The sequence below is a fragment of the Egretta garzetta genome, unplaced genomic scaffold (genome assembly GCF_000687185.1).
Source record: "Egretta garzetta isolate BGI_Z169 unplaced genomic scaffold, ASM68718v1 scaffold5, whole genome shotgun sequence".
Classification (NCBI taxonomy): Eukaryota; Metazoa; Chordata; class Aves; order Pelecaniformes; family Ardeidae; genus Egretta; species Egretta garzetta.
Genome location: NW_009259707.1, coordinates 4,960,465 through 4,987,577, shown reverse-complemented (window position 1 = coordinate 4,987,577; position 27,113 = coordinate 4,960,465). Strand labels below are relative to the sequence as shown.

The following is a 27,113-nucleotide window of genomic DNA, read 5'->3' as shown; positions in this document are numbered from 1 at the left end:
ATTTTTGTAGCCCTCCTCTGGACCCGCTCCAACACTTCCATGTCCTTCTTGTGCTGAGGGCTCCAGAGCTGGACGCAGGGCTCCAGGTGAGGTCTCACCAGAGCAGAGTAGAGGGGCAGAATCATCTCCCTCGACCTGCTGGCCACGCTTCTCCTGATGCAGCCCAGAGTACGGTTGGCCTTCTGGGCTGCCAGCGCACATTGCCAGCTCATGTCCAGCTTTTCATCCACCAGCACCCCCAAGTCCCTCTCGGCAGGGCTGCTCTTGATCCTTTCTTCCCCCAGCCTGTATTGATACCAGGGGTTACCCCGACCCAGGTGCAGGACCTTGCACTTGGCCTTGTTGAACCTCATGAGGTTCACACAGGCCCACCTCTCCAGCCTGTCCAGGTCTCTCTGGATGACATCCCGTCCTTCTGGTGTGTCAACCGCACCACTCAGTTTGGTGCCATCCGCAAACTTGCTGAGGGTGCACTCGATCTTGCTGTCTAAGTCATTGATGAAAACATTAAACAGCACCGGTCCCAGCACGGACCCCTGAGGGACACCACTCGTCACCAGTCTCCATCCAGACATCGAGGCATTGACCACTACCCAAGATACAACATTGTTGGCATGAAAGTCAATGAAAGCTTAGTTCAAATGTAGTTTTACTCAACTTATGTATAAACTACAATCCTCATGTTCTTAAATATATTAATATCTCCAAACTGTTCATCAGTGCCAAATTTATTCTGTCTGTACGCAAAGAATTAAAGACCAGGGTGGAGGTATGGGCTAGTCAAATCTGCACATTTTTGTCAAGCCTCATAACTTATATGCATTTTGAAGTCTGAAACAAATATTTGATTGCAAGTTATTGGGTCGGAGGTAGCCTTCAGTCGCCAGGTATTGTTGTTATAATGGAAAAATGGTAGCATTAGTTTAATGTATTGTAATAGCACAGGGTAATGATCCTTAGCTCAGTAGTACTGAAACACCTTGACAACAGCAGTTGAAGTCAATGGCAGCATTGCAAGTGCATATAAAAGTGCAGTCTGCAGACCATTAGGCATAATTTCATCAGATCTTTATTGGAATAAAAATTGCACCTAAGCTTCTGTTGTTGTGTTGGCAGTTTAGAAACGCTGTATCTGTGTACATGAATTTTACAAAGACCCTCTGTTAAACCAGAGATTAAACTACTGTTAGGGTGCATGGATGCTGGGAACTCATTTGGGTGACTTCTTTGCATCCAATAAGAGATCAGCAAGTAAAGAGGTAAATCTCCACAGTTGGTGGCATGAGGCCAATTTATAACCTGTAGGGGCCTTGGTCCATGGTACGTACAAATGCAAAATACATACATTTTGAGATACTCTAGATACTGCCTTTTCAATCTAAGCACCTCCAGGCTGACAGAGCAGAGAGATTTACACAAATCTGCCTTCCCTCGAACAATTCCACGGGTCTATTTATTAGGGGAGCAACGAGGTCTATGTGCAAACAGCACCCTTGCAAACCACGCCTTGAAGGCTACGCTGTGTGCTTACCCACGTACACGATGTTTTTGCACAAGGTTTAAAAACAGATACAACTCTGCTAAGAAAAGTCCCAGAGACTCCGAGCTGGTCACGTAATAGTTCACCTCTCCCTCGACTGCGTAGGGAGCGCTGTAGCCGGCTTGCTCCCGGAAGAGGTGGCGGACATACCTGTGAATTCCCAGCTGGGCTCCGGGATGCATCCTGGCTTGTCTCTGAGGGCAGGCAGTGGCTGCTGCCAGAATTCCCGGCTCAGCCTTCCTCACTGCAGAAACCAATGTATGTAGTTGTGGGCTGATGTAGCCCCTGACCCAGCTCTTGGCCTCCAAAACCATCACAAGCTTGTCGACCATTTCCTGGTGTTCTACTGGAATTGCTTGACTTACTCAAAATAAAACAAGTCAGATAAAAAAACTTTAAGTAATTTACCATTTTTCTGAAGCCTAAGGGGAAATAATGGCTGCTAATTTACTAGCTGAGAGAGGCAGCAAAGAGAATACCATCCTAAAAAGTCTTAACAAAAAAATACAGCTTCAAAGAAAAATTTCTTAACAAAATGCTTACATTACCAAAAGCCAAGAAGGCAAAGGAAATTCCTCTAGAAAATAGCCTCATGCCAATGTCAAAAGTCATGACAAGCCAGGAATAAAAGAAAATGAGGAGAAAGTAAAAGGAAAAGGCTTAGCTTTGTGTGGTCTCTGGAGGCTGGAGAAGATAATTGTCAACATCTTTATCATCTGGACACAGCTATTTCAACTATGCAAAAAAGAGAGGGCCCAGTGACCCCAGGCTGAAATTAGCACAAGGCCATTATGCATGTCCCCATTACTCGGTGGAACTACTTTCCATTTTTATCTTTCAGTAACACACTTGGGAATTTTAGCACCTTGAAGCTCAGCCAAAGGATGCCAGCAGCCGGGAGTCACCGCAGCCTGCGTGGCAATGGCACCTGCGGCACTGCGCGGGCAGTGGCTGCTGCCAGAATTCCCGGCTCAGCCTTCCTCACTGCAGAAACCAATGTATGTAGTTGTGGGCTGATGTAGCCCCTGACCCAGCTCTTGGCCTCCAAAACCATCACAAGCTTGTCGACCATTTCCTGGTGTTCTACTGGAATTGCTTGACTTACTCAAAATAAAACAAGTCAGATAAAAAAACTTTAAGTAATTTACCATTTTTCTGAAGCCTAAGGGGAAATAATGGCTGCTAATTTACTAGCTGAGAGAGGCAGCAAAGAGAATACCATCCTAAAAAGTCTTAACAAAAAAATACAGCTTCAAAGAAAAATTTCTTAACAAAATGCTTACATTACCAAAAGCCAAGAAGGCAAAGGAAATTCCTCTAGAAAATAGCCTCATGCCAATGTCAAAAGTCATGACAAGCCAGGAATAAAAGAAAATTAGGAGAAAGTAAAAGGAAAAGGCTTAGCTTTGTGTGGTCTCTGGAGGCTGGAGAAGATAATTGTCAACATCTTTATCATCTGGACACAGCTATTTCAACTATGCAAAAAAGAGAGGGCCCAGTGACCCCAGGCTGAAATTAGCACAAGGCCATTATGCATGTCCCCATTACTCGGTGGAACTACTTTCCATTTTTATCTTTCAGTAACACACTTGGGAATTTTAGCACCTTGAAGCTCAGCCAAAGGATGCCAGCAGCCGGGAGTCACCGCAGCCTGCGTGGCAATGGCACCTGCGGCACTGCCAGCCTCTGCCGACTCGCTGCAGGAAGCCAGCTGCCTCCAGTGAGCAATTACAACTTCCAAGCCTGACATTAGCTCTGGAACAATTACATGCTTTGTGCAATGGGTAGATTTTATTTAGTGAAAAAAAAAAAACAAAACAAAACCACAACCAACCCACACCACACCTTTTCCCAGCTGATCTTGCCAAAGTCAAAACAATTCCACCAGGAAAGGGTTGTTCAACCAACAAAACACTATCACAGAGCTGCCAGCTCCATGCCCAGAAAGTCAAAAGTAGGTAGAATCATAGAATGTTTTGGGTTGGAAGGGACCACTAGAGGTCATCGAGTCCAACCCCCCTGCAGTCAGCAGGGACACCGCCAACTAGATCAGGTTGCTCAGAGCCCCATCCAACCTGGCCTTGAATGTTTCCAGGGATGGGGCCTCCACTACCTCTCTGGGCAACCTGTTCCAGTGGTTTACCACCCTCATTGTAAAGAATTTTTTCCTTATATCTAGCCTAAACCTACCCCGATTTAGTTTAAAACCATTACCCCTTGTCCTAACGCAGCTGGCCCTACTAAAAAGGTTTTCCCCCTCTTTCCTATAGGCCCCCTTTAGGTACTGAAAGGCCGCAATCAGGTCTCCCCGCAGCCTTCTTTTCTCTAGACTGAACAAGCCCAACTCTCTCAGCCTGTCCTCATAGGAGAGGTGCTCCAGCCCTCGGATCATTTTAGTAGCCCTCTTCTGGACCCGCTCCCACACTTCCATGTCCTTCTTGTGCTGAGGGCTCCAGAGCTGGACGCAGTACTCTAGGTGAGGTCTCACCAGAGCTGAGTAGAGGGGCAGAATTACCTCCCTCGACCTGCTGGCCACGCTCCTCCTGATGCAAAGTCAAAAGTAGGCTTGATTACATAGGGAGGCATCAGTCTGTTCTCACATTCACAATACATCATACCAGTGGGGAAAAAATGGCAGTTAGCGTGAGCTCCACATCATTTGCTTTCGCGCAGCTTACTCAACACAAATGTCTTCATTTATTGCCTCCCCCTGCAAGGCCTCCAGCTCACACTAGTGGTTCCCCTCCCATCTTGTTCTGCACAGCTGCTCTATTTCTTTCCACCCATCTCACGCATATGCCCGAGCCATCCAGCCAGATTTCTTCAATGTCCTGCCCTTCTCTGGGATAGAAGTGTCCTTTCAGCTCCAAAGAGTGCCCTTCGTTATCACTAAAGGAAATGCAGCGCATCCTATCTTCTGCCCCTTTGGAGCCCTTTTGTTGGTCTACCTTCTCCAGCAAGCAGAGTACCAGAAGAACATCTCCCATACCAGCCGGGCCGCACTTTCAGCTTCACCTTCTCCATCTTCTCCTCCTTGTCTCACTCTTCCTCCTAAGCGTGGTCTTTGCTCACCCTATTAAGAGTTCCTCCTCCTGAACACTATTGATGTTTTCCCATTTGGGTACTTCTCTCGGCATTGTCCCTATCTCCTTTCCCCAGGTGCGATAGGTTAATTTAGTTTCCAGGTTCCTGTTAACCTTTCCTGTGCCTTTCCAGGGCTGATAGGCTCTATCACAGGATACCTCTCGCTGTGTGCTTGTACAGCACCTTGCATAATGAGTCCTGGCCTCAAGCTTTTCAAAAACATTATCAGGAATCTAAGCTTCTTGTCAAACCCAACAGAAAACCATCCCGCTGTACGTTTGTTGAAGAGTATGTGGGAAAGGCAGAATACGCAGAGCTGACCTGTCCTCACGGCTCTTGGCACCATCCTGTGGTTTCCCTCCATCCTGTGCATTAAGCCTCAGTTGCAGTCAGGCACCTCAAAAGCCTACCTGAATCAAGACAGTTTAATTTTTAATCTGAGCATATCATGGTTTAATCAATAATTTTTTGTGTGTGCCTACTACTTGTTACTTAATCTGTGAAATACAGTTCGGGGGGGGGGAAACCCAGCCTATAAAACCTGTTGGTGTAAAGATAAGCACTTTATTTAATATCCAATTAAATGTGGTCACCGGAGAAATCACAGCTTATGCAACTTTATCAGAAAAAGATTAATCTATTTCAGGCTTAACCCAAAATGTCATAAAAGAACTCATGAATTTAGATAGGAATCCACTTATTATCCAAAGACATTTTCCTATTGAGTAAGAACAGCCTAAATTGCTGCCTATATTTATTCTTGGTTCAATCAAATTTCTGTACTCAGTAGCTGTCATTGATTTTTAGGACAATTATCAAACAAAAATGATGAACAAACTGAAGGAACATTATAGAGTCTTTTTCAACTCCACAGTAATCATTAGAAAATGCACAGCCCGCTCATTGATAATGGTTTAACGGCTCACAGGGTGACATCATCACATTTAAAAGATAGTCACACCCGGAAGGCAGAAGATTTTTTTTTTTTAATAGCATTACAATTTGCCATTTTAAAGTTAATTGTATTTTGCTCGGTGTTTCAAACTACACGGGCTGCACTGAAGTTACTTTGTTCACATTACGTGATCATGCCCAAAACCATGATTTTAAAATAAGGAGGCAAATAGTTGAATTTATTTATTTAAATTAAGAAGACTTTCTTGCCTGTCTAGAAACTGATACTCTTCAGTTCATTAGTTGAATTTCCCACAGGGCCTGCAAAGGCGCTTCTCATTTCTATACTGTTTGATTTGTCTAGTTGATTTATTAAAAAAAAAAGTATTCTATATTAAAATTATTGAATAATAACTATTTGGTTTCATCTTTCCACATTAATTATTATATTTAGCAGGACATGCATTTCACAGTACAGAAAACTTGTTTTTTAAATAAAAAGGGCATAGGTGTATCTGCAGAAGCGGCAGAGCGGCCACGAGCTGCTGGGGCGCAGCACTTTTGATTTCTGACTGCTGGGCCAACCTAAGGCAAAGGGTTCAAGTGCAATGGCTAAAAATCAGTATTAAGCAGTGACGTTTAATGGCCTACTTAAAATGAGTTCAGTGATCCAGCCCCATTCTACCGAGTGCAAAAATACCTATCTACAGTCAGTGCATAAAGGTGTAATTTTAAAAAGCTACAAGAGTTTAACTCACATCGGATTACAGCACATTTGCTGAACTGTATCTCCCCCTCTACACTGTAAATTACTTTGCGTTGCTCTGCAAATATGGAGCTCATTTGCAAAATTTGCATGGATGTCAATTTAGTACAAATTTTGTACTATTTGGGGGACCATTTAGACAGACAGCACCTTCCTGTCACTGAATGAGAAGCCTAAGCTTCAAGGAAGAGGTAGTGGATGTCCATCAGTAGACCACCCCCATGCTCTGAAGACACAAAAATCCAGTCTGAGGAAAACAGCAGCTTTATTTTGAGAGCCAAGCTCATAGACGGGACGATGGGAGCGGGAAATGCGATCCAGTCCATTGCAAGAGAAATAAATTAATCCGGAATTTGGGTCTGTTTTAAGGACAGGCGAGAACCCAGCCTGGGCACCGCACCCAGGCAGCGAAGAGCCGAGCAGGTGGGAGCTGCTCCAACGCCGGGCGCTGGCAAAGCTGCCGACCCGGCCAGCTCCCCGGTGCCAGCAGCAGCTCCCGGAGGCGGCAGACCCCTGTGCCAGCCCCTGCCTGGCCGCGGCGCCAGCCTGCATGAATCTGCCAGCCCTGCCAGCTGCAAAGGCTCTGCCGTGAAGTGGCAGCAGCAGGATTCGCTCCTCCATGAACCTTCAAAGATTTGTGGCAGGTACTTTTTAGCTGAACTTCCTCTGGTGTCAGCTCCTCATCCCGTGCTCTTTATATAGCAGCAATTAGCATATCTGAGAAATCCCCATTCGGCGTGTTTTATGGTCTCTTCTCTGTGTATTGAGATAGTTCTGTAAGTTATGTGCAGGGATATGCCATAATTCCTAATGTACAATTGTCAGGAAATCACTCACGTAGATTTATTCACTGAAGAGTTGGTGATTCTGAACAGGGAGCTAGAAACTTTAATTACAAGAGAGAAAAAATGACTCAAGCACCTCAGACCGGTCAAGAAGCTCCTCTGATGCTCTGAAGATATGTCCTGAAGTGAGGAGATTAACGCAATGTAGCATTTCTGAATTCAAATGCCACCTTCTGCCACGGACTGTTATTCCATATTACTATTGCTGACTTTCTTCCAAGTAGTAACTATATCAAAAAAACAACCACAAGTCTTACATCTCCATTTCTGGAACAAAAAGAAAGATTGAGGAAAAAAGACCGTCTTCCTTCAAGCAATATCTTCTTGACCAAAGGAAGTTCGTACAATATAGAAAAGAAACATCCCTGTCAAAACCTGATCTTGCTGCCACTGAATGCAATGGCAAAACTCCTATTAATTTTTAGTGGAGCATGTGCAGTGAATAACTCAGATGGAAGTGGTAAACCATAAATGACATAATCACTCAGGAACTGTCTCTGCCTCAAGTGACCTAAATGATAGGAAGAAATACAGTGAGAAACATTAATTCAGAGTTTAGCAAGAAGCCTTTACTTATGCTTCTGCCTTAACTTCCGTTTCCGCCGCAAAGTTACGGAGGAGTTTCACGCGCCACTCTGCTACGTGGCAAGCTGTAGCGCAAACATCAGAACACAGAACTGGGGGTTCAGTCCCTTCGGTTTTGCTCTCTGCTTTGACACCGATTCACCCTGGCTGCAGTTGCTCTGGGCCTGTGGCCAGCCTTAGTCTGGGGACAGGGTAAGGGACACGATCCAGCTGCCCTAACCTGTCCTCTACCCCAAACTCCCACATCATTTTCCAGATGGTTCCTCAGCCCCGATCAGCGGCAAATGGGGCCAAGAGGAGCACGCCTGGTCTGTGTTGCAGCTGCTGGTGGCGCCGTCGAGAAAGGTGTCCCCATCCTCCCCCACCTTGGCTAACTCCTCTGTAACCAGATTTAATATCCTCTTTTCCGAGTTGTCATTAATGCTTATGAAGGGCTTTGAAACTCCCGAATGGAAGAGATTACAGTAGTAAAAGACACAGTGGTTTTGGTTTATTGATGAGAATGCAACTGGGTATTATCAGAAGCTATAAACCCTCTGAGTGGGGGGAAAAAAAAAAATAAAGACCTGCTGCGTTTCAGATGTCAGCTCTGTGTAGAGGCTGTTCACTGACACTCGGCACATCCTATGTGAGCCTGAGGTTTCACCTCTTCCACCTCCCACAGAAGCGACGTCTACACGAAAGCCCAGCTTTGTGCATATTGCTGTATTGCTTACGGGGGGAGACGGGTAATGCGTTTGCCTCTTGAGACAGCAATATCACATCTGTGAAGAAGGTGACAGCCACCATCTAAATTTTTGTCCTCATGGGAGAGGACAAGCTTCTTCAGAAATAACTGCAATCGTGCAGTTTGATTCTTTGTCAGGGGTGTCCCCCGGACATAGGTCCATTCCCATCCGGGAGCAGAAACCACACGGGAAGGAAGGGTGCTCCCAAAGGCTTCCTCATGGGAACAAAGACACTGCAGCAAAAAACTAAAGTTTTGGGGCCTGCTCAGCCATTTCTAAGCTACTGAAAGATCTTGCATGCAGACTTTATCATGAATTATGACTGCCGCTTATGGTATTTTTCAAACTGTCCGTCTCACATTGCACTTGGTCCTCCCATGAGGACAAAAATTTAGACTGTGACTAACCCCTCCTTTTCGGTGGGTTTCTCAAAGCATAATTTCATTCTTTTCTCTTTAGGCTCCCACGTAATTCTTTTCTCAAGACTCCTCCACTCTTATGGGGCCCAGCTCATTCTTATGTCATCTCTATCTGTGCATGCTTAACTTTTCCTGCATGCTAAACGCTTACGATTTGGTGCAAGACAGACATTCATTATCTGCTTACAGTATTTTTCGAACAGGCCCTCTCACGCTGCATTCGGTCGTCCATCCCATGCCTTTTTTCTAAGCAGCGTACTTCTGCTCTGGACTGCTACTTCCATGAAATCAGAAATTAACCAGCTAATATGTTTTCTTGTATTGGATGTCTCATAATATGTTTTCTCGTATCGGATGTCCCTGAGATTGTAATTAAAATCGGAGAAGGCCTCTTAGAGAATAATGCGTAACTGCCAAATCACAGCCATTCTGTATACTTTGTATTAATATTGGGTTTGACCACGTTTGTAATCAATAACCGTGCAGCTGTCTTCCCCTTTGCTGCTTCAGGTCTGGAAGTTGTAGCAGTCACACAAAGCTGTCCCTGGCCTCTGCATCTGAATGCCGTTGTACAACTAGCTTTAAATAAATGCAAAATTTGATTAACAATAGATTACTCTGCTGGTATTTGAATACTAATCTCTTATCATGTGCAGGAAAAAGCCCCATCATCTTCAACACCTCATTTCAAAATAGTTACAAAGCAGAAAGAGCATTTTAAATCCCACCTCTCCTTAAACATGTGTTAGTGATAAGAGCTAACAAGAAATACTTTTGGTTTTCCTCTCTTTCCAGCTACACAAGCTTCCCTCCCAGCCATTTGCAGTAAATGCAGAGGAATATGAATAGCAGGTTTTGGTTCTGAGAGCAAATCCTGGATCTCGGTATTCCTGATGCTGTAGCTCACTGGCCTGAATGCTTTTTGTGTATTTATCTTCTGAATAAACCTGGTGTAAAGCCACCTCACACCAAACCTCCATGGCTCAGAGAAACAGTGGGAAGGGAAGAGAGTGGGGGGTGTATGAGGGAATTTGGGAAAGGAAATGCTTCTCCTGAACCGTGTAAGGAGCAACCTCAGCCTTTCTGGCATGCGGATTTTAACTCATGAAGTAGAAAAGGTACCATATTTCAGAACATGCGATTGTTATATATAAGATACAATTAAGAGATTTGGAACTACATGAATATGTAATGGACACATTTCTTTACAGATGCATTTTTCTCCAGACAGGCCGGTGCCTGCTTTAATTTGGAAGCTATCCATTTTCATACAAAGTTAACCAAGAGTGACAGGAAATCAGACGCCTACGTTATTTATCTTTTCTGAACTTAAAAAAAAAAAAAGCCTTCTGTTAATTACTTTTCTAGGAAGCTATTTTGTGATACCACAGGGATAGATCTTCCATATTCAGAAGTGCTACGGAAATGACAACTTTACGACGTGCAGGGTGAATAAAGTATGTTACGTGCAGATATTTAAGGGTATATTTGTCTTCATTTACTGTAAGTGAATATGTGACCAACAATAAAGAATTTAACTGCTTCTGGCCTGGCTGGATGCATTTACAACAATTACTAGAGGTCTGACCTCTTTAACCTTATACATCAAGTGGCACATATGCATTATTTATTTAGCTGGAATTAACAGTGATCTGTGAAGCTCGCTGTATTTTCCTTTGGCGCTCTTGCTCATCAGGCATAGCTGACCCCCGTGAGCATGTTTAGCGGTGACAGTTTCATGTCACTCTGATTCATGAAAGACTGGGGAAACTACAGAACAAAGCAGTAAAATATTGTTCGTGGGTATTAAAAAAAAAATATATCCTAAACCACCTCTACATCCTACACGATCCGTCGTAGATGACTGTGAAGACAAAGAGTAAGACAGACATGCTCTGCCCTGCTATAATTATTGGGAAGGAGAAGGTGAGTTGGCGTTAGTAACTGCTCCGCAGGAGCAAGGGGGGCTTGGACTCCACACCTGACTGCCCACTGACACAACGCCCTAGTGTTGTGCAATGTAAGGTCTGAGAAGCGGAGTGTGTCCTGTATTTCCCTGGTAATCTGCAATCCACAGCAAGCCCACCCTCGCTCTCGATCCATACCCTAACCCTCTCTAAGCCCTCCTTCATTTAAGGAGCCAGGAAGCAGATGGGGAGGAGATGCTCAGCCCAAACCTTGCTCCAAGGACAGCTTCTTGTGCCTGCAGGAGCACTGTGCCGCAGCGTGGCGGAAAAGGTCTGGAAAGATCCAGAAAAGGACCGCTTTCTCCAACTGCTGAACACCCTTACAGGCCCGGGAGCGATCCATGTTAAGGGGGCCAAAGGTGGAAAAGTGGTAGCAATGCCATGTGTCTTCTGAGGCACTTTTCACAGAGGAGGTCTATTGGTCTACTTTGTTTCTGGTAGGGAGGATTTTTATTACATCCAGTTATCATCATCATAAGCACTACAATGGATTCAAAAAATCAAGACAAAATGTGCAATTAAAAACTGGTTTTTGTAGTTCTAGAAATCTTATTTCCTTCATCAATAACTTTAGTGCTTACCAAAAGGAACTAAAAAAGCAATTACACAGGATTGTGGACATTTTTATGCATGAGCTTTTGTATAAACTCCAGAGCTGATTCATAAACCAAACCATCCACTCTGGGGGTGGGGAAAAAAAAAAAAAAAGAGCAAGAGGACCACACTTTTCTCACAATAAACCATATTCTTACATCCATTGAGCTCTGCTTATCCCAAAAGTGGTTACTCTTCCAACTTTTGAAAAGATGGAAAGACCACTTTTATCAAAGGGAGGATCTGAGTTATGAGAGACCCCACTGAAGTGCTCGAAGTAATTTTTCAAGAATTAGGAAAAAAACAAACTCAGGGAAAACTTGCAAAAAGGCAGGTGCATACATTAAGGAATTCCCTTGACAATCATAAGTTTACATCCAGTTTCAGGAGATTTTTCTCTGGTGATAGTCATCCTACTGGTGAAAAACAATGAGGAACAACAAGTGATTCACCATAGCAACAAACGCAGAGCACATACCATATGGTAATCAGTCCATACAGGAAACTTTAGGCTCTATGTAAATAAATTCTTTCTTTTCAAAACCCAATAGATAAGTTTAGCAAGCGCTTTCTGAGAAAAAGATGTTGATATTTAATTCAAAAGGGAAAAGAAACTTGTCTCACTGAGGGGTAGAAACAGTAAAACCAGGGAACTCTAAAAGTCAAGTAAAGGTGTCTAAACAGTATTTTCCTTCTACAAGAGCTGCCACACAAAAATAACTGGAGAGATTATGCCCACTGTGTTCAATGAAACTGCCTGTACACACGGTCGCCGTGTGCCTCGGTGACTGCAGAACGTGAGAAAGGCAGAGGCTTGTGTCACAATTCGAAAACCATACCAAAAATCCATCTGCGCATTATGGTCTCCTCTGTGTTTGTTAAGAGTGTTTCAAACACCACTCTGCCTATTTAATTTTTTTATTTAACACCCTCTTTCCTTGCAGTCCTAGTCTGTTGAACTCTCCTACATAAAAACAGGCAGTAATGCACAGCCCTCCCACGGACACGCTCGTAGGTCCTGAATACCCCACGACTAGCAGGGATCTTTGCACCACACTGCTCTTGTTGTCCAGCCCTTCCTGTGTAACGTGGGAAAACATCCTTTATTTGTGGGGAAGGTCAGTGGTACCATGACAGGGATGAATTGAGCTGTGTCTTCTTGTAAATGCAGCTTGCTAACTTGTTCCCATGAACATCTGGGAAAGAAAATATCTACAACTGGCTCACACTTACAGTACTTGCAGTACTCGAGTGCTGTGATTGCTAACTGGCTTCTCAAGCACTGCAATTCTTCAATAAAGTTGATAAATGGTGGAGGAGTATCATCAACACACTTAATCCTGCACTTATGTCTCCAGCCTCTTTGGGCATGTCCTAGAACGGTGCCAGAAGTCTGGACCTTTTTGCTAATGCATTCAATCTCTCCCTCCCTTTTCATTTAAAAGCATCTTCTACTGCTCTTCTATTTTCATTTCTGCCTTTCTGGGACAGAACTGAACACCCTGGGAAGCAGAGAAGAAAAACCTGGATTCAACTCTTAGTCCTGCAACAGTTCAACAAGCTCCGTCACAGCACGTCGAAGGTGGCATCGTGCCTCCGGGGAAAAGCACTCACTCAGCTCTCCTCTAAACCCTTTTCCTTCCCCATGAGACGCCATCTCCCCTCTACTTTCCTGTAGATCCAGACGTGCGGTATTTCCAGGGGAAGCACACACTGATCATGACCATCTTCCCAATTTAGTCTACACTGGAGGTGCTGTTGTCAAATGAGATGTAGCTGCACTTGTTTTTTCACACATGAACTTCCACCTTCAATTTTAAACTGGAACAAACTACTTATTATACATGCTATGCACCAAAGCTCTCCTTAAAAGAGTCTGGTTTTGAACAAATTGCTGACATTAAGTCCATACTTGGGAGGGTTTTTTCAGAGGGAGGGAAGAAGGGGAGGAAAAGCGGTCTGGGGTTTTTTTGCTTTCCATTAATATATGGGGATAGAACTGATAGGCAAAAAAAAGATTGCAGATTTAAAGAACACTTGCTAGCGCGTGTGCCAGATGCTGATAGCTATATATAGCCACTCGAATGAGAATGACTGCAGAGGGTATCTTATCCAGGAAAATAGGAATTTGCCTGAGTAAGATCAGGGCAAAAGTAAAAAAAATAAAATAAAAAAAAATCAACATTTAATCTATTGTGCATTACTTCTGCTGCAGAAGAAGTTGTGTAAGTACTCTGTGAAGTGGAATAAGAACATGTCCTCATGATGACCTTATCTACATTTCACATAAATGCGTTCCCAAATTTAACAGAAGCAAATCTATCCTTTTTACCATTAGACTGCTAGTCATTCTCAAATACAACCTCGATTTCCTTGCTCCATTACCCTTAGAGAAGTAAGCAAAGGACAATGGATAAGGCTTCTCCGGTGTAATAAAAAAGCAGCATGCAGCCTATAAGATGAAATTCAGAAACAGAACTCAGAAATAAAGAACATGATTTGCCATCTTAGGTTTTTCTCATTGTCTCACTCAACAAAATTTTAGAAAAGAGAAACACCTGATTTTCCTGCCTCTTTTCCTCTGTACCCTGGTATTAAATTTTTCTTCCCTTCTATCCAACACAGTGTTTTTTTTACCTACAGCAATATAATTTCTAAGTAGTTCAAAATATGAAATAGCAGTACTTGAGATGACAAGCCATCATTTCCACAGAGCAGTATGATAATTTTGGAAGGATGGGGAGGTTGGGTATGGATTCTAATTAACACTGATGAACCTGGCTCCTAAAGATTAAATTCCCAAATGAGTAACTGCTACCTTTCTACACACAGGTCTACCCAAGTTATTCTCATTAAAACAATTAAAAAAAATTATAAGCTTCAGTCTGTGTCAAGATATTGAAGGCTTTCCAAAACTGATTAAAAATATTAAATGAGGTATTGAACTACATTAAAAATCAACCTTTTTCATGTATTGAAAAGTAATGGTCCATAATTTGTATTCAAGTGATTTTATTTCCAGTGAATAATAATTGTACTGCAGCCAACTTTGTGCCCTGTTTCTCTGAAAACCTCAAGGGATGCACAGGAGAGGATTTTGTATCCTGTTGAAGACACACACACACTTGCGTGACATTGCTTCTTATTCCTCAGTTCTTACAGGGAGGCTTAACTTCATTTCATTACGTGTTTATTTTCCCACTGATGGTTCCTTCAAACTGGTAAACACAAATGAAAGTGCATAGGTATTAGATATACTGGTAGACTCTGGAAAGTACTGTAAGCTAAATGCGAGTGCATGGAAACAGGGGACTCAACCTAAATGCAGTAGTAAGTGGACTTGCAAATCAGGACATCTTTAACAACATATTCTTGTTGCCTGGCTTTCTCTGGGGAACGTGAAGTTGCCTATGGCCACGTGATGGTCAAAATAAAACCAAAATGTCACACAGAAGTGCCCATCGCTTCATGTGCCCTGACTCTGCAGAAGCTGGGGAAATGGTCCTTTCCCACCATTCTCCTTCTCTGCCTGGTCAGGCTAGGCAGCTTCTCCTCTGCCGCCCAATTTTTCCTCCTTCGAGTCTCATGTTTTATGTCACACCTACATCCTGCACTCACATCTCGCTTCCCCTATCTGCATCTTTTTTCCCTTGCAGCCTCCTGTGCAGTCCAGTTTTAAGTTCAGTTAAGCAGCTGTAGAACTTGTCTAGGCCAAGTTGAGAAGTACAGGCTTTGGACCACGATATCACTGTGAACACATTTTAACAGCTGAAAGTAGAAAAAATATGTGTAATGACAAAATTAGGCCTGCAGACAGAAAATGAAGGCTATAAAAGTTGTCCAGGTGGTGGTGATCAGTGGCACAAAGTCCTACTGGAGGCCAGTCACTAGTCATGGACCCCCACAGCCAATTCAGGGGCCAATGCTGTTTAACATCTTCATTAATGACCCAGATGATGGGGCAGAGCGTACCCTCAGCAAGCCCGGAGATGATACAAAACTGGGAGGAGGAGTGGCTGATCCACCAGAGAGTCGTGCTGGGGGACCTGGACAGGCTGGAGAAGTGGGCTGACAGGGACCTCAGGGAAGTTTAACAAGGGGAAATGTAAACTCCTGAATAGGGGGAGGAATAACCCCAACACCAGTACAGCCTGGGGGCTGACACAAGATTTTCAGGGAAGGATCCGGGGGTCCTGGCAGACAACAAGCTGACCACAAGCCAGCAACACCTCACGGTGCCTCCTACACTGACCCCCAGAGCACACTGACTGCCTTACCTAGCCCACCTCAGCCTTTTATTTCAGCAGGCATAAAGCTCCACCACCTGCCCTCCAGATACCCTGTCCCCAAGCTCTCTGCCCCTCTCCTGCTTCCCATATTCTCCTGGCTGCTCTTAGGCAGCTTTCTGCCAGTCTCATTTCTGTTTCCGTCTCACTTCCCAGACACCACTGTAGCCTGCTTGTCAGCCTGCTTTCCCTCACGATCATCCTATATGGCATCTCTACTCTTCCCATGGCCGCTAGGGAGACAAGGTCTTTCCTGGCCATCACCTTTAGCACCACCCTGAACACGAGAGGCCTCATTTTGCCTGCAAATGTTCACAGGACCATGACAGCTTTTGTGCTGAGAGCAGCTTAAAACTTCTGTCCCTAACAGGGGACAGTGAACATTTGATGCAAAGGAGAAGTTTTACGAGTTTGAAAGCAGAAATTTTAAAAAAGCACGGAAATTCTTACAAAACTGTACTCGGAGACATATGATACAAATAACAAGAATGGAAAAATACTTTGAAATAAAAAGAAGTGTGATTGAAAATTACAGGGAGGGTGGATTAGCCCACACTGACTGAAAAAAATTTCAGTCTCGGTTAGTATTTCTCCCTGTAGCAATACCAGTGGGCTACCAATTTCATCTTGTGCCACTTGGGATGGAAAATGTTAGAAGAACAAAGGAAATGTCAGGATAAGGAAAAAAAGCTGGGCACTTTTATCACCAGGACTCTCAGCCCTCCAACATGAGATCTAAACATTTTCTTTCATTAGCTCATTTCAAACCCAACATCTATAGTACCTACTGTTTTTCCTCTCAGTAATTTGTCCATTTTTTTTTTATAATCTCTTAGCTCTTTTTAAACCTACCAGACAGTGGGTTTTGTCCACCTCCTTCGACTTAAGTTAAATGTTTATATTATGTTATCAAATACTGTTTCATTAATACTGCTTCATTAATACTGCATCCCATAAAAATCTGTGAGAAGTTGGTGGACACTTTAGTAGTCACCCCGCAGTCCACTCTCTCCTACCATAGCCTACATTGCCATCAGTGTCTAAGCAAGTTATTTTAAAGCAATCTCAAATAGGCCTACGTGTCTAGAAACCGCAGTGTAAATTTACCCATATGCATCAGCATGGATTACATACAACAAATGAAAGCTTTCTTTCCTGAGGTAGGCGAATTTGGAATGCAAATGGCAAATCCTGAATTTCAGACAAACAAATGATTGCCTATCAAAACTCCCTTCCAAACTAGTCCTTAGAGTATTGCATACATGTAAAGGGGGAAAATTTGAAAGATCCAGACAATTGCCACAGGCATCTTTAATTCTAACAACACTTCCCACTTGCAGATAGAAGCACAAGTCTGAAAGAGGTAATATAGCTAAATGGATATTAGTACCTGCCATTACCTGATCTATCTGCACAATTACAGCAGTTTGTGAATGCTAAATTTGCTTATCAAATCTGGCTTAGGAGCCTAAAACAACCCCTTTTCAGGGACAACATATCACCTACATGTTGTTTGGAACTGATGGAACTTTAACTGAGAGAAAAACCACATGGGTATAATGCCTGAAAGAGCTGAGAGAAGTAATTGCTTCCAGAGAGATTTCTTTCCCAAACCAAACCAAAGGGGGAATACAACAGTCAACTCAATTTCTGAAAAACAGGCATTAAGAGGCCAGAGAACTCCACCAAAAATTAGATTTTTCCTCTCCTTTAACAATGCCAGCAACAAAAACGTTAAACATCTCAAGACACACCACGGCTGTCAAATAAGAGTAAACAAACATTGTCTCTGCTCTGAGAAAGTCACAGGGATTCCACCGAAGGGAGTCGTTTATTCCTACAAATACTATAAATTGTTTAAGTCATGGGAGCTCCACTCATTTGCACAAGAGGATGTTGTGACCATCTTTGTATTGACATACAGGCCCCTCAATACACCCCAGAAAAAAACCATCACCCTTTATTCTGCCCAAACCAACCATTTCCTCCCCACCCACAAAGATCAAACAGAAAATCACAGACTGCGTAAGCAATAAAGCAAGGTGTCCTAGTGGCATAAATGGGATGTGAAATAAATGAACATAAAATAAGTCCAAGAAGAAATCTTTCATATCTACTGCTGATAACAGAAATGTTGTCTGGAAGCTTTTTCAGACATGTTCTCATCCTTGTAGCATGGCTGGGTTTCTGCAGATGGTGATTCTTTAAGGAAGCAAACCTCAGTCTTCTCAGAAATTGGTTTGAAACAGAAACAGATACTATGAATTAAAAGGAGAGTCTCCTTGCTGTATTCTCACCTATTCCACAAATTTCATGTGGTTTAAGTAATTTATTTAGATTGCAAAACTACTTTGACAACACTGAGGATGGCAGAACTACTTCTGATCCCAACCACTTCATTTAATCATTGCCAAAGAGAAAGAAGTCAATGAAATATGAACAGTTAGGAGTAATATACCCACCTAGCCAAAAAAAAAAGAAAAAAAGAAAAATATCCAGACTTCGTATGTGGACACTCGGGGAAAAAAAGTCAGTGAAATAATATATACCACTAGAAAATGTATCATTGTAGGAGGTGTTATGGTCCTGAAGACAGTGTGCATTTCACTGCTGAGATATCTTTACATTACTGTGAGACTGCTATTTGCAATATACTATGTCAATGTTAAAAAAAAAAAATAAACATGCAAACCAGTACGTTAAAACTGTGTAAAGAGACAGACACAATTTGCAGTTCTAAGGCATCATTGACCCATCCAAGGGAGCATGTCATAAAAAGCGTAAAAACCACTTACCTCTTCTTGCTTAGGAATGCTGAACTTGGCTATCTTTGACTTGGTCCTGGCTGAATCAGGCTTGTTAGAAGGCACTCCCCTATACGACTTGGTTGTCTCTGCTGGTAACTTCAGCTTTGGAGACTCATCAGGAGCCTGGTCTTGACCGTCCATTGGCCTTACATAAGCTGTTGGTTTTTGTTGAACCAGACTGGGCTTCGAAGCAAGAGAGGGCGGGAAGTTTTGGACGCAGTGCCCACCACCATGCTTTGCTGGCCTCTCTTGCGCTTGAGCTCCTCCTTCTGAGCTACAACTGAGCTTTGCCGGCTGCTGCACTCTGTTGACGTTGTCTCCTAGCGTGGCCCTCAGTGAGCTTTGCTGGGCAGTGTTGGAGGAAGAGGAGGAGGAGGTGGGACTCGATGCATAGCGTTTTAGTTTCTCCAGACTGGATTTTTGGTTCGCCAGTTTGAAGTCACCCTTGTGCGACTCCATCGACCGGTGCCCGTGCTTGCTCGCTCTCTGCTGGCCATCCGAAGCGGCGTTGTGCCCGGCCTTCTGCCAACCCATCGTGGTGCTTTTGCTCTGCTGGGCAGATAGGGCTGCTGGTGTGGAAGAAGTAGTGCTGGAAATGGGAGGAGGAGGCGGTGGTCTAGAGTCTGCAATAAGATGGTCATCGGGCTTGGGGAGAGACGTCTGAGGAACCCCAGGTTTTGGAACCCCAACAAGGTGGCTCTGGTTTGATCGATCAGTTAGCAAGTCTTTCATTTCATCATAGTTGCCCAGCGTATTCTGGATGCGATTCGAGAGCTCATCCCCCTTGTTAGTCTGCAAAACAAAAATCGAGCATTCTGCAACAGTCTACATAAGAAAAACAAAATTCCCTGTATGCTTCTGCTGAAATCCTTACTGAAGTAGCGCTGCCTTATTCAGCAGCTGTATTGAGGGATGAAATCGAAAATCCTTATTGTCTCTGAAGACACTTGTCAACATCTTAAATCTACCCTGAACTGGAAAAGCTATAAAGGGCCTTAGAGTATATAAAAAAAGAAATCTATCACTGGTATCATGCTGTAGTTAAAGTATATTACCTGGAAACTAGAAAATTTATTATTGCAACTACACAGAATGGTTTGGATTAAATCTGACCATGATAAAACTTTTCCTACAGCCCAGTGCAAGCTCTCCTTCAGCCATGAATGAAAACACTGCATTCCCAATCTCCTTCTCTGCCTGCCTAAGTTTTTCACATGCTATCTGGGAAGCCACACAACATCCAGTGTAAGCACTGAACGAAATCACCAGTCTAAGCCAACCAAATATTCTGAAGGGGTTTGAAGACAGCTCGTGGGACAATGGGAAAACTACATATTATTGTGTCCCTTCTTTGAAAATGCTCTGACAGGATGCTCGCTCCAGGACACTCTCCTCTTTTTAAAAAAAAAAAGGTGAACAGAACCCCCCGAATTCTTCACATTGCTCAGTGCTTGCTGTGTGCAGCAGGGGGAACACAGCTACCCTCCCTCCCCTTTAAGATTAATCTTTGTCTTTAAAATCATCCATTTACCTCCTGACTGAAAAGGCAGAAGCTCCACAAAGAAATAAAACAAGCAAATAAAACGTACTGCAAAAGATTGAAAACTTGCTTTAAAAAGCCATTGTAAGCAAAAGGGTGTATCATTAGCATTTATGCAGCAGAGATTTTTCTGAACCCTGCCAAGATTCAGGCATGTGATGTTCTTTGCTCTATGTTTTCAGAGGAAGACAGTAATGAGCCAGTAGTGTTCTTCTTTCTCTCTTCCAGACATGGGGTCTGGATGGGAAAACTCCCATTGGCTTCAGAAAGCCAAGCTTTCATCTCAAGACTCTCTATTTTAGAGGAAAACAGAAAGAAGGAGAAAGAAAGGAGTAAAGGGAGTGGAGAAGACCCCCTTAAAATTCTGTAAAAAAATAAGAAAGATGTAGCAGCAACATCAGCTACTCTGGAAAACTGGGGGGATTTTTGTTTTTAAGCCTTCAAATAAAAATGAGTCACTCAAAAATGTAAGGGAAACTCCCCTATTCAGAATCTTTTTTTTAGGGTTTTCTATTTGAAAACCTGAATCCAAGCAAAACCGCGCTGTAAATGAGTGCAGTGATTGCCACATGCTACCTTTCAGAGGACTGCAGTGGAAGCATTCCTAAGTCAGACAGCAGAAGCCATTCTGTCTTGCTTGAAGCTTGTCCCCTCGAATTTCAAGGACACTACCTTGTAACGACGTATAATACATTACAGATAGCTTTCTGATACGCATTCGTTACAACGCTAACGGAGTTGAATGTATATCAATAATACATATCAAAGGGAAGAGGGAAAGGAAAAACTCAAAAGTGTTGCATCTGAAACATTGCTTTGCAAACTTGGAATAAGACGGCTCAACCACTACAGCCTGATCTTCTCTCTGCATATGCAGCTGTTGTTGTCACAAGGACAATAACCTGCTTTGAAAAGAAATATGAACCATTAATTCACAGACTTGAGCAAGTGGCTTAAAAACCAGGGTGTTCCTTCGCTTCGTATCAATCACATCAATGTCCTAATGAAGAGGAAACTATTGATGAGGCTTCAAAAGCGGGAAGCATCACATATATCTAAAAAGAAAGAATGTTGGAGATCTACTCATGTGTCTCCTGGGGTCAATGAAATGGCTTCTACACTTGGGCATCCCCTTGACCAGCAGAATTACTTTCCAGAAGGCACAGAGTGGATCTTGTCTATGCTTCCAGTGGATCCTCCACCTCGTGTAGATACCTTGTAGAGAGATGTGCTTCCAGCTTCCCTCTAGGGAGGGAGATCTGCCCTTGGGCCTGCACCCAGCCTGATTCAGCCAGCCTGTGTGTTCAAGGTCTCCTTCCCTGCCAGGAGCATGGCAAAAGGACCACCAAATGGGACGGGGCTCCTGACTCCCACACGTCTCCTACAGCACAGACAGCTTGTGGGGCAGCTCTCCACGTGGCTGCCTCTAGGTCCACGAATGTAAGAGAATTTATGTGCAAGTTCTGCCCCTGGAAAGTCCAACTTCCCTAACAGAAGGTCCATTCTTTCCGATGGCTGCTATTTGGATGGGAAGTAAATAAAAGCCTAATTTCAGATTATCTGCAGACTATCCCTAGCCCAAAGAAGTCAGCAGATTGTCTTCTATATGGATGTGAAGTGAAGGTCACACACCTCATATGGAGAGATCCCAGATAACCACAAGAATAACTGCAGTAAACCAATCTAATGCCTGGACCACGGCACATCTTGGCAACTGGTTGGTGTTGTTTATTCCTTCTGGATACACTGGGGACAACCTGAGGTTGGAAGATTTTGTGTTGAGCTGATCTCATCCAGAAGAGTTCACCTGCATCCTTTTGGGAACAAAATGGGATCTGAGGTGACTTGTTATGAGCTTTAGATGTAACAGTTTTTCCTATTATTTGCTCTGAAATATTACTGTCTTACTTAATCATTCACACAGGGAAAACATGGTCACAAAATGAGTAAGTAGGAAAAGCATTCTGTGCAAGCATTTCTAACTTACAGTGCTCCGATATTCTTCTGCAATGCAAGATATATCCATGCATTTGAAGACTACAAGATTCAATACTTAAATCTGATGGTTGGATGGAAGATCATCAGAATTTTTTTTTCATTAAAAATACTGACATGGTTAATGAGGCAAGGTATTCTGTTCAGTAAATATCCTGAATGAAACTTCTACTTTTTACCCCCTGTAAAAGACATTTTAAGTAAAAGATACTGGATTTCCCGTAATCCTTCATAAAGGGTTGCTATGGATACTTTGAACAGGATAAGGGGCAACCCGAAGAGTCAGGCTTTTTCAGAAAATCTGATGTTACAGGAGTAGTGATACATGTCAAGGTGAGAAAGGACATAAGATTTAAGAGATTTCCAGTCTGCCTTTGATTTTCACATATGGCCTTCTGAATGGCAAATCCTTTGGCTTTAGCTCATGTTTCTCAAGCTGTGCAGAGGAATACTGAATTTGATCAGAGCTTGCAGTGAATGTCTGCTGTAACTTCCTTCCCCTCTAGAAACACCAAAAACTTGAACATGATCTTTAAAGACAGTAAGGTGGGTTTCAGTTTTGCTTTTGCAGAAAGATCAGAAAGCCCAAGCCACAGCTCCGCGCCCCCGCACTGAAGGTTCACAAATGCATGGATGAGTTCAGACGGCGCAGTGGTCCACCACCAGTGTACACATGGCACACAGAGTACGCCACTGCTGAAGTTTTGCTGTCCAGTACTGTCAGAATGACTGGTCACCCCAAGAAGCTGTGATTGTCACATCAACAGAGCTGTGGGTGAGTTATACTGCTGTCCCAAGCTTTGCCTTTCTCCATGTTTCCTTGACAAAGCCACCTGTAGGATGGGTTTCTGCAGCACCTTCTTTACATGCTTGGCCAAAATAGGGACACAGTCTTTAAAGATAAGAAACACAGATGGAGCCATTATTCTGATCACCCCATAGGATACCCACTCAGTATCCTCTCTGCTTCTAGAGACAGCAATGATTTTTCATCCACTCCTATTAAAGTTGATGAAATTACACTGCAGTTGCATAGAGATGCCTTTGGACATCATAACTCAGAAACCACTGGTGTGTCCATGATCCATGAAGTCTGTTACAGGACAGTCAGTACATTGGCACACGGGGAATATAATCCAAGTGCACAAAATATTCCAACTATACCCCTTTTATAAGTGACTTGAGCTTCGGTATTACCAACTTCAGGTACCACAGACAAAATGGTATCAGGGACCCAGAAAAAGGACAGGCCCTTTTTGTGAGGGGTCTATTTGATTGGACTGACCAAATGGAAAATTATTAAGTTCCCATTGCAGCAGAGCCCTCACAAAATGCCAAGACACAACTGACTTAAGCTTTTCAGGCTTTTTTCCATGGATTAGCCCTTGATTGGTCTCACAGTAGACTTTTTCAGGTAGAGACTTGAGGAGTTCAAGACATTTCCCGTGGTTTCTAAACGCCTTTGTAATGAATCTGAAATTCGGGCAGCTGGAGGTCAGCTTCAAGGCAGACAGAGCTGCCTTCTATCAAGGGACATGGTTTGAAAGTGGTAGATCGTTCTTTTTTATTAGGGACTAGAAACAAACAACAATCTGGAAGAACAGCAAGCTAAAAGCTGACCCTGGAGCATGGGCAGAAACACAGGAGCACGGAAGTCAGGTGCAGAAGCCATGCGCCAGGTCCCAAATAGGACTCCTGGAAAGAGGCACTAATGCGCCCAAAGCATCAAAGACAAGTGATGCAGTATGGAGGGAAAGGCTTCACAACGTGGTGGTTGCAACAGTAACTTGGACATTACTGGAAAGGCATGGAAGATGATACATGATGATGCTTTGATGCACGTGGGCAAAGTCACTGGCTTAGCTGGGGGAGAGGAGCAGCCCCCGTGGGATATCGCTCTCTGGTCCTCTTCACAAGGCCTTGGTTTGCAGGCTTCTGCAAAGCGCAGAAGATCCTGCTTGACCCTTCTAACCGGGAGTGGGGAGACATGGCTGTGCCTCATCACGCTATTGTTATCACGAGGAATAAAAAAGGGAGTTGAGACTCATAAGTTACTTCTGCCTTTGGTGAGGACAAAACATGTCTAGCAGGCAAATTTTGTTGGTAATGCTCATAGGGGAAAAAAAAAAAAAAAACAAGCGCCAAGATATTTCATTGCATTAACCTTGGCCAGAGCACAATGTTTACTGTATTGCTTGACCTTCACACACAATTCTAACACAACTGTTTTCTTCTAAGTGTTGCAAAACCAGGGCACCGTCACCTTCACTTCCTGGCTTTAATTCCATCTCAAAGACTGTTAAGATATTTCTAGTTTATTTCATTCTTGTGTGCTGCTGAACATTATAAGAAGCTTTTAAATATATATATATATATAAAAATATATGCACACACACACAGATATAGATATAAAATCCGATTCTCAATGAACTGTAAATGTTCTCTGCGAATTTTGTGAGGCTAGCACTTGGGGGAGGGTGCGGAAACCCGGACAATGTCTTCTGCAGGCTGCGGTTTTGTACCGTGGGATAAATAAATAAATAAAGTGCCACCCAGCTGGGAAGCATCTACCTTGTACGGTTCACTGAAGAGGGAGTAACTCGTGTTAAACGCGCCATCCTCCTGCTGGGCCTCCTGATTTCTCCTTTCCCATTCTTTCCTTCGCAGCACGTTTCTATCCGGCTCGTAGACACTGCAGCAAGAAGAGGAATAGCTTTTTAAGAGTTAAAAGTTAGTGGGTAAGATATAAGCCAGTGTGAATTTAAAAGCAAAGCACTCTGGTTTGCAGACAGATGGCAAAAATAAGCAAGAACATGAATCAGATGAATGCCAGTCCAAGCAGGCTGGGGAGGCTCAGGTCTCCGGGAATGCTGGTGCTTTCTTCACACAGAGAATAGATAATTAAATTCTTACAGAAGAATAAAAAAGAAATCACAGGGCAGGATCTAGTCCGTGCAGAACTTCTCTGCTTGAAATGTGACAAAGGAAATATCTAAGCAACTTTGACAAAGACTGAGAGTACTCTTAAGGCAGATGGTAATTACAGTTATGAGTAAATAGAAATTATGAACATATTTCCACTTATGACATATCCTCTGAGTGTTGTATGAGAATGCTCCTTTTTTCACATGGATGTGTTTCTGTAGTGATTCTTTCATTAACTAGCTCCCTAAAGAGCTGTTAAAACTACATGCTGTAGTGGTTTCCACAGTTAGGCTGCTTCTTCTGATCTCTGTTAATCAGCCAAGTCGTGAAACTACTACTGAAACAATTCCTCTTTCTGATGGATTTGACACTATCACAACTTCAGAGCATGAATAAATGAGTACTGGCACGATAGTGTATGTATGGCTGGTAGAGTGTAGCTGGAGAGAGAATAAAATCACTGCATTACACAACAGTATTAATTTTTAGAAATGAGCTAGACTGGCTCCAATATAGACATCCAGAATAAAAATTAACTAATTTTTTTCAGAATTCTAGTTTAATGCATGACAACATAAGCCAGAGAATCCTTCCCCTGAATATCCGCAGAACAACACGGGTTTGCACATTTCAGTCTGTTATGTTTTATTCTCCTCACAAAGGAAACCAATGTGTCTAACAAGGTTTACATGTTATTTCAGGACAATGTGACGAGGATGCCGATTGCTTATTTTGCTTAGCTCAGCTAATGCCTTTCTTCTGGCACCGTAAGTCTGTAAAGTAGAAATATATATTAATGTCATGTAAGTGCACCATGTGTTAATAAGAGAAAGGTTGTCTTGCTAACTAGCTTCCCAGTTAGCAAAACATATGTTGCATCGGCTACCCACGTGACGTTACCTAGGATGCCTCAGGCAAGGCAGTCAAAAGGCCAACAGCTATCTGATTCTAATTCAAGACTTGAGAGAGCTGAAAATACATAGGATATGTCAGACGCTATTAGTATTTAAAAACAATGCCTTAGCAGTCACCAAACGAAGGCAAAATCTGATGTTTGCTTGTTAATGCTGCTAACTCAAACTGGACTGCGGAGTACCCTTCTGATGGGTCTGAGGGCATCTGAGGGCAGATGCCAAATGCCAAGCAGGGCTCTCAAACACGGGCGTTTATTGGGAAACACAGGGTTTCAGTAGAGCAGGTTGGAGGCAGCTTCCAACCAGCAGTTTGTTTATTCCGCTTACGGGTGGTTGAGCTTTTTTGGGTTTTATGCCATATTTTTCATGAGCAATGCACATTATTCACGCCAGCACCCCCTCTTTGAAAAGCAGTGTAATGAGGAGGCAATCGTAGGGGTGGGGGTTTGGGCGTGGAAAATGCCTTCCTCCAGGAAGAAAGGTATAGCAAAGGCCTTGGCCCAGGGTCCCTGTGAGCAGAGATCATCTGCTGCGCACTGCCAAGGCCAGAGGCAGGGCAGTTGTCATTTACTGCTACGTGAGCAATGGTGCTCAGTCACCTACATCGTGCTCTCTGAGTGTACTCCCATCGGTACCAACAACCCCTGCATCTAAAGTAGACTTTCTGCCACCCTGAATAATCATTGCCGGGTTGGGTTTTCCTGGAGTTGCGGGGATCTGCAACTTCATCCTCAGCCACGTTTCCCCATCCAGAGCCTCTTGACTCTTTGAGACGCTTTGCATTCGGACTCTAGCCTGCAGTCAAATAGAGATGGGCAGCTCCCTTGAGATTAATTATAATGCTGATCTCTACCCGGTTTCTAGGAAGTAAACAAGTGCAGCATTTCACTAGGCCTCATACAAATTTAAAAATGCCCTGGTGCGCTACTCCTAAAGTGGAAGGACATTTTTATCCCTTTATTTGATGGAGACTTATTTGATGAAGACATGCAAGTCGTCAGATCTCTGAACCCCCTACCCGAACGGGAAGTGCACTGTTGGCAATGCAATGCACAACCTGCAATAATTCAGAATGATTATGCAAATGGCAAAACCGAGTGACAATGCCTAATAAGCCATCTATAAGCAGTAAGTTCGGAAAAGCTACAAGTTGATAGTTGTATTCTTTTGGTAATACCAGATGGCAAAATCTCTGGCATTTGTGAGGCTGCTCTGTATTTGCAT

At 43.3% G+C, this 27,113-nt stretch overlaps 1 protein-coding gene across 1 annotated transcript in view; it reads right to left on the bottom strand.

The window, feature by feature from the left end:
* The window catches only part of AFF3 (AF4/FMR2 family member 3), a 285,751-nt gene extending 259,233 nt beyond the window's left edge, over positions 1–26,518 (bottom strand). The window contains exons 1-3 of the mRNA XM_035894361.1: positions 26,493–26,518; positions 24,622–24,742; positions 18,504–19,307 (exon numbers count right to left, since the gene is read on the bottom strand). Of these exons, the coding sequence (XP_035750254.1) occupies positions 18,504–19,307; positions 24,622–24,742; positions 26,493–26,518 (951 nt within the window). The remainder of the gene's footprint in view (positions 1–18,503; positions 19,308–24,621; positions 24,743–26,492) is intronic.
* Positions 26,519–27,113: the final 595 nt, after the last annotated feature.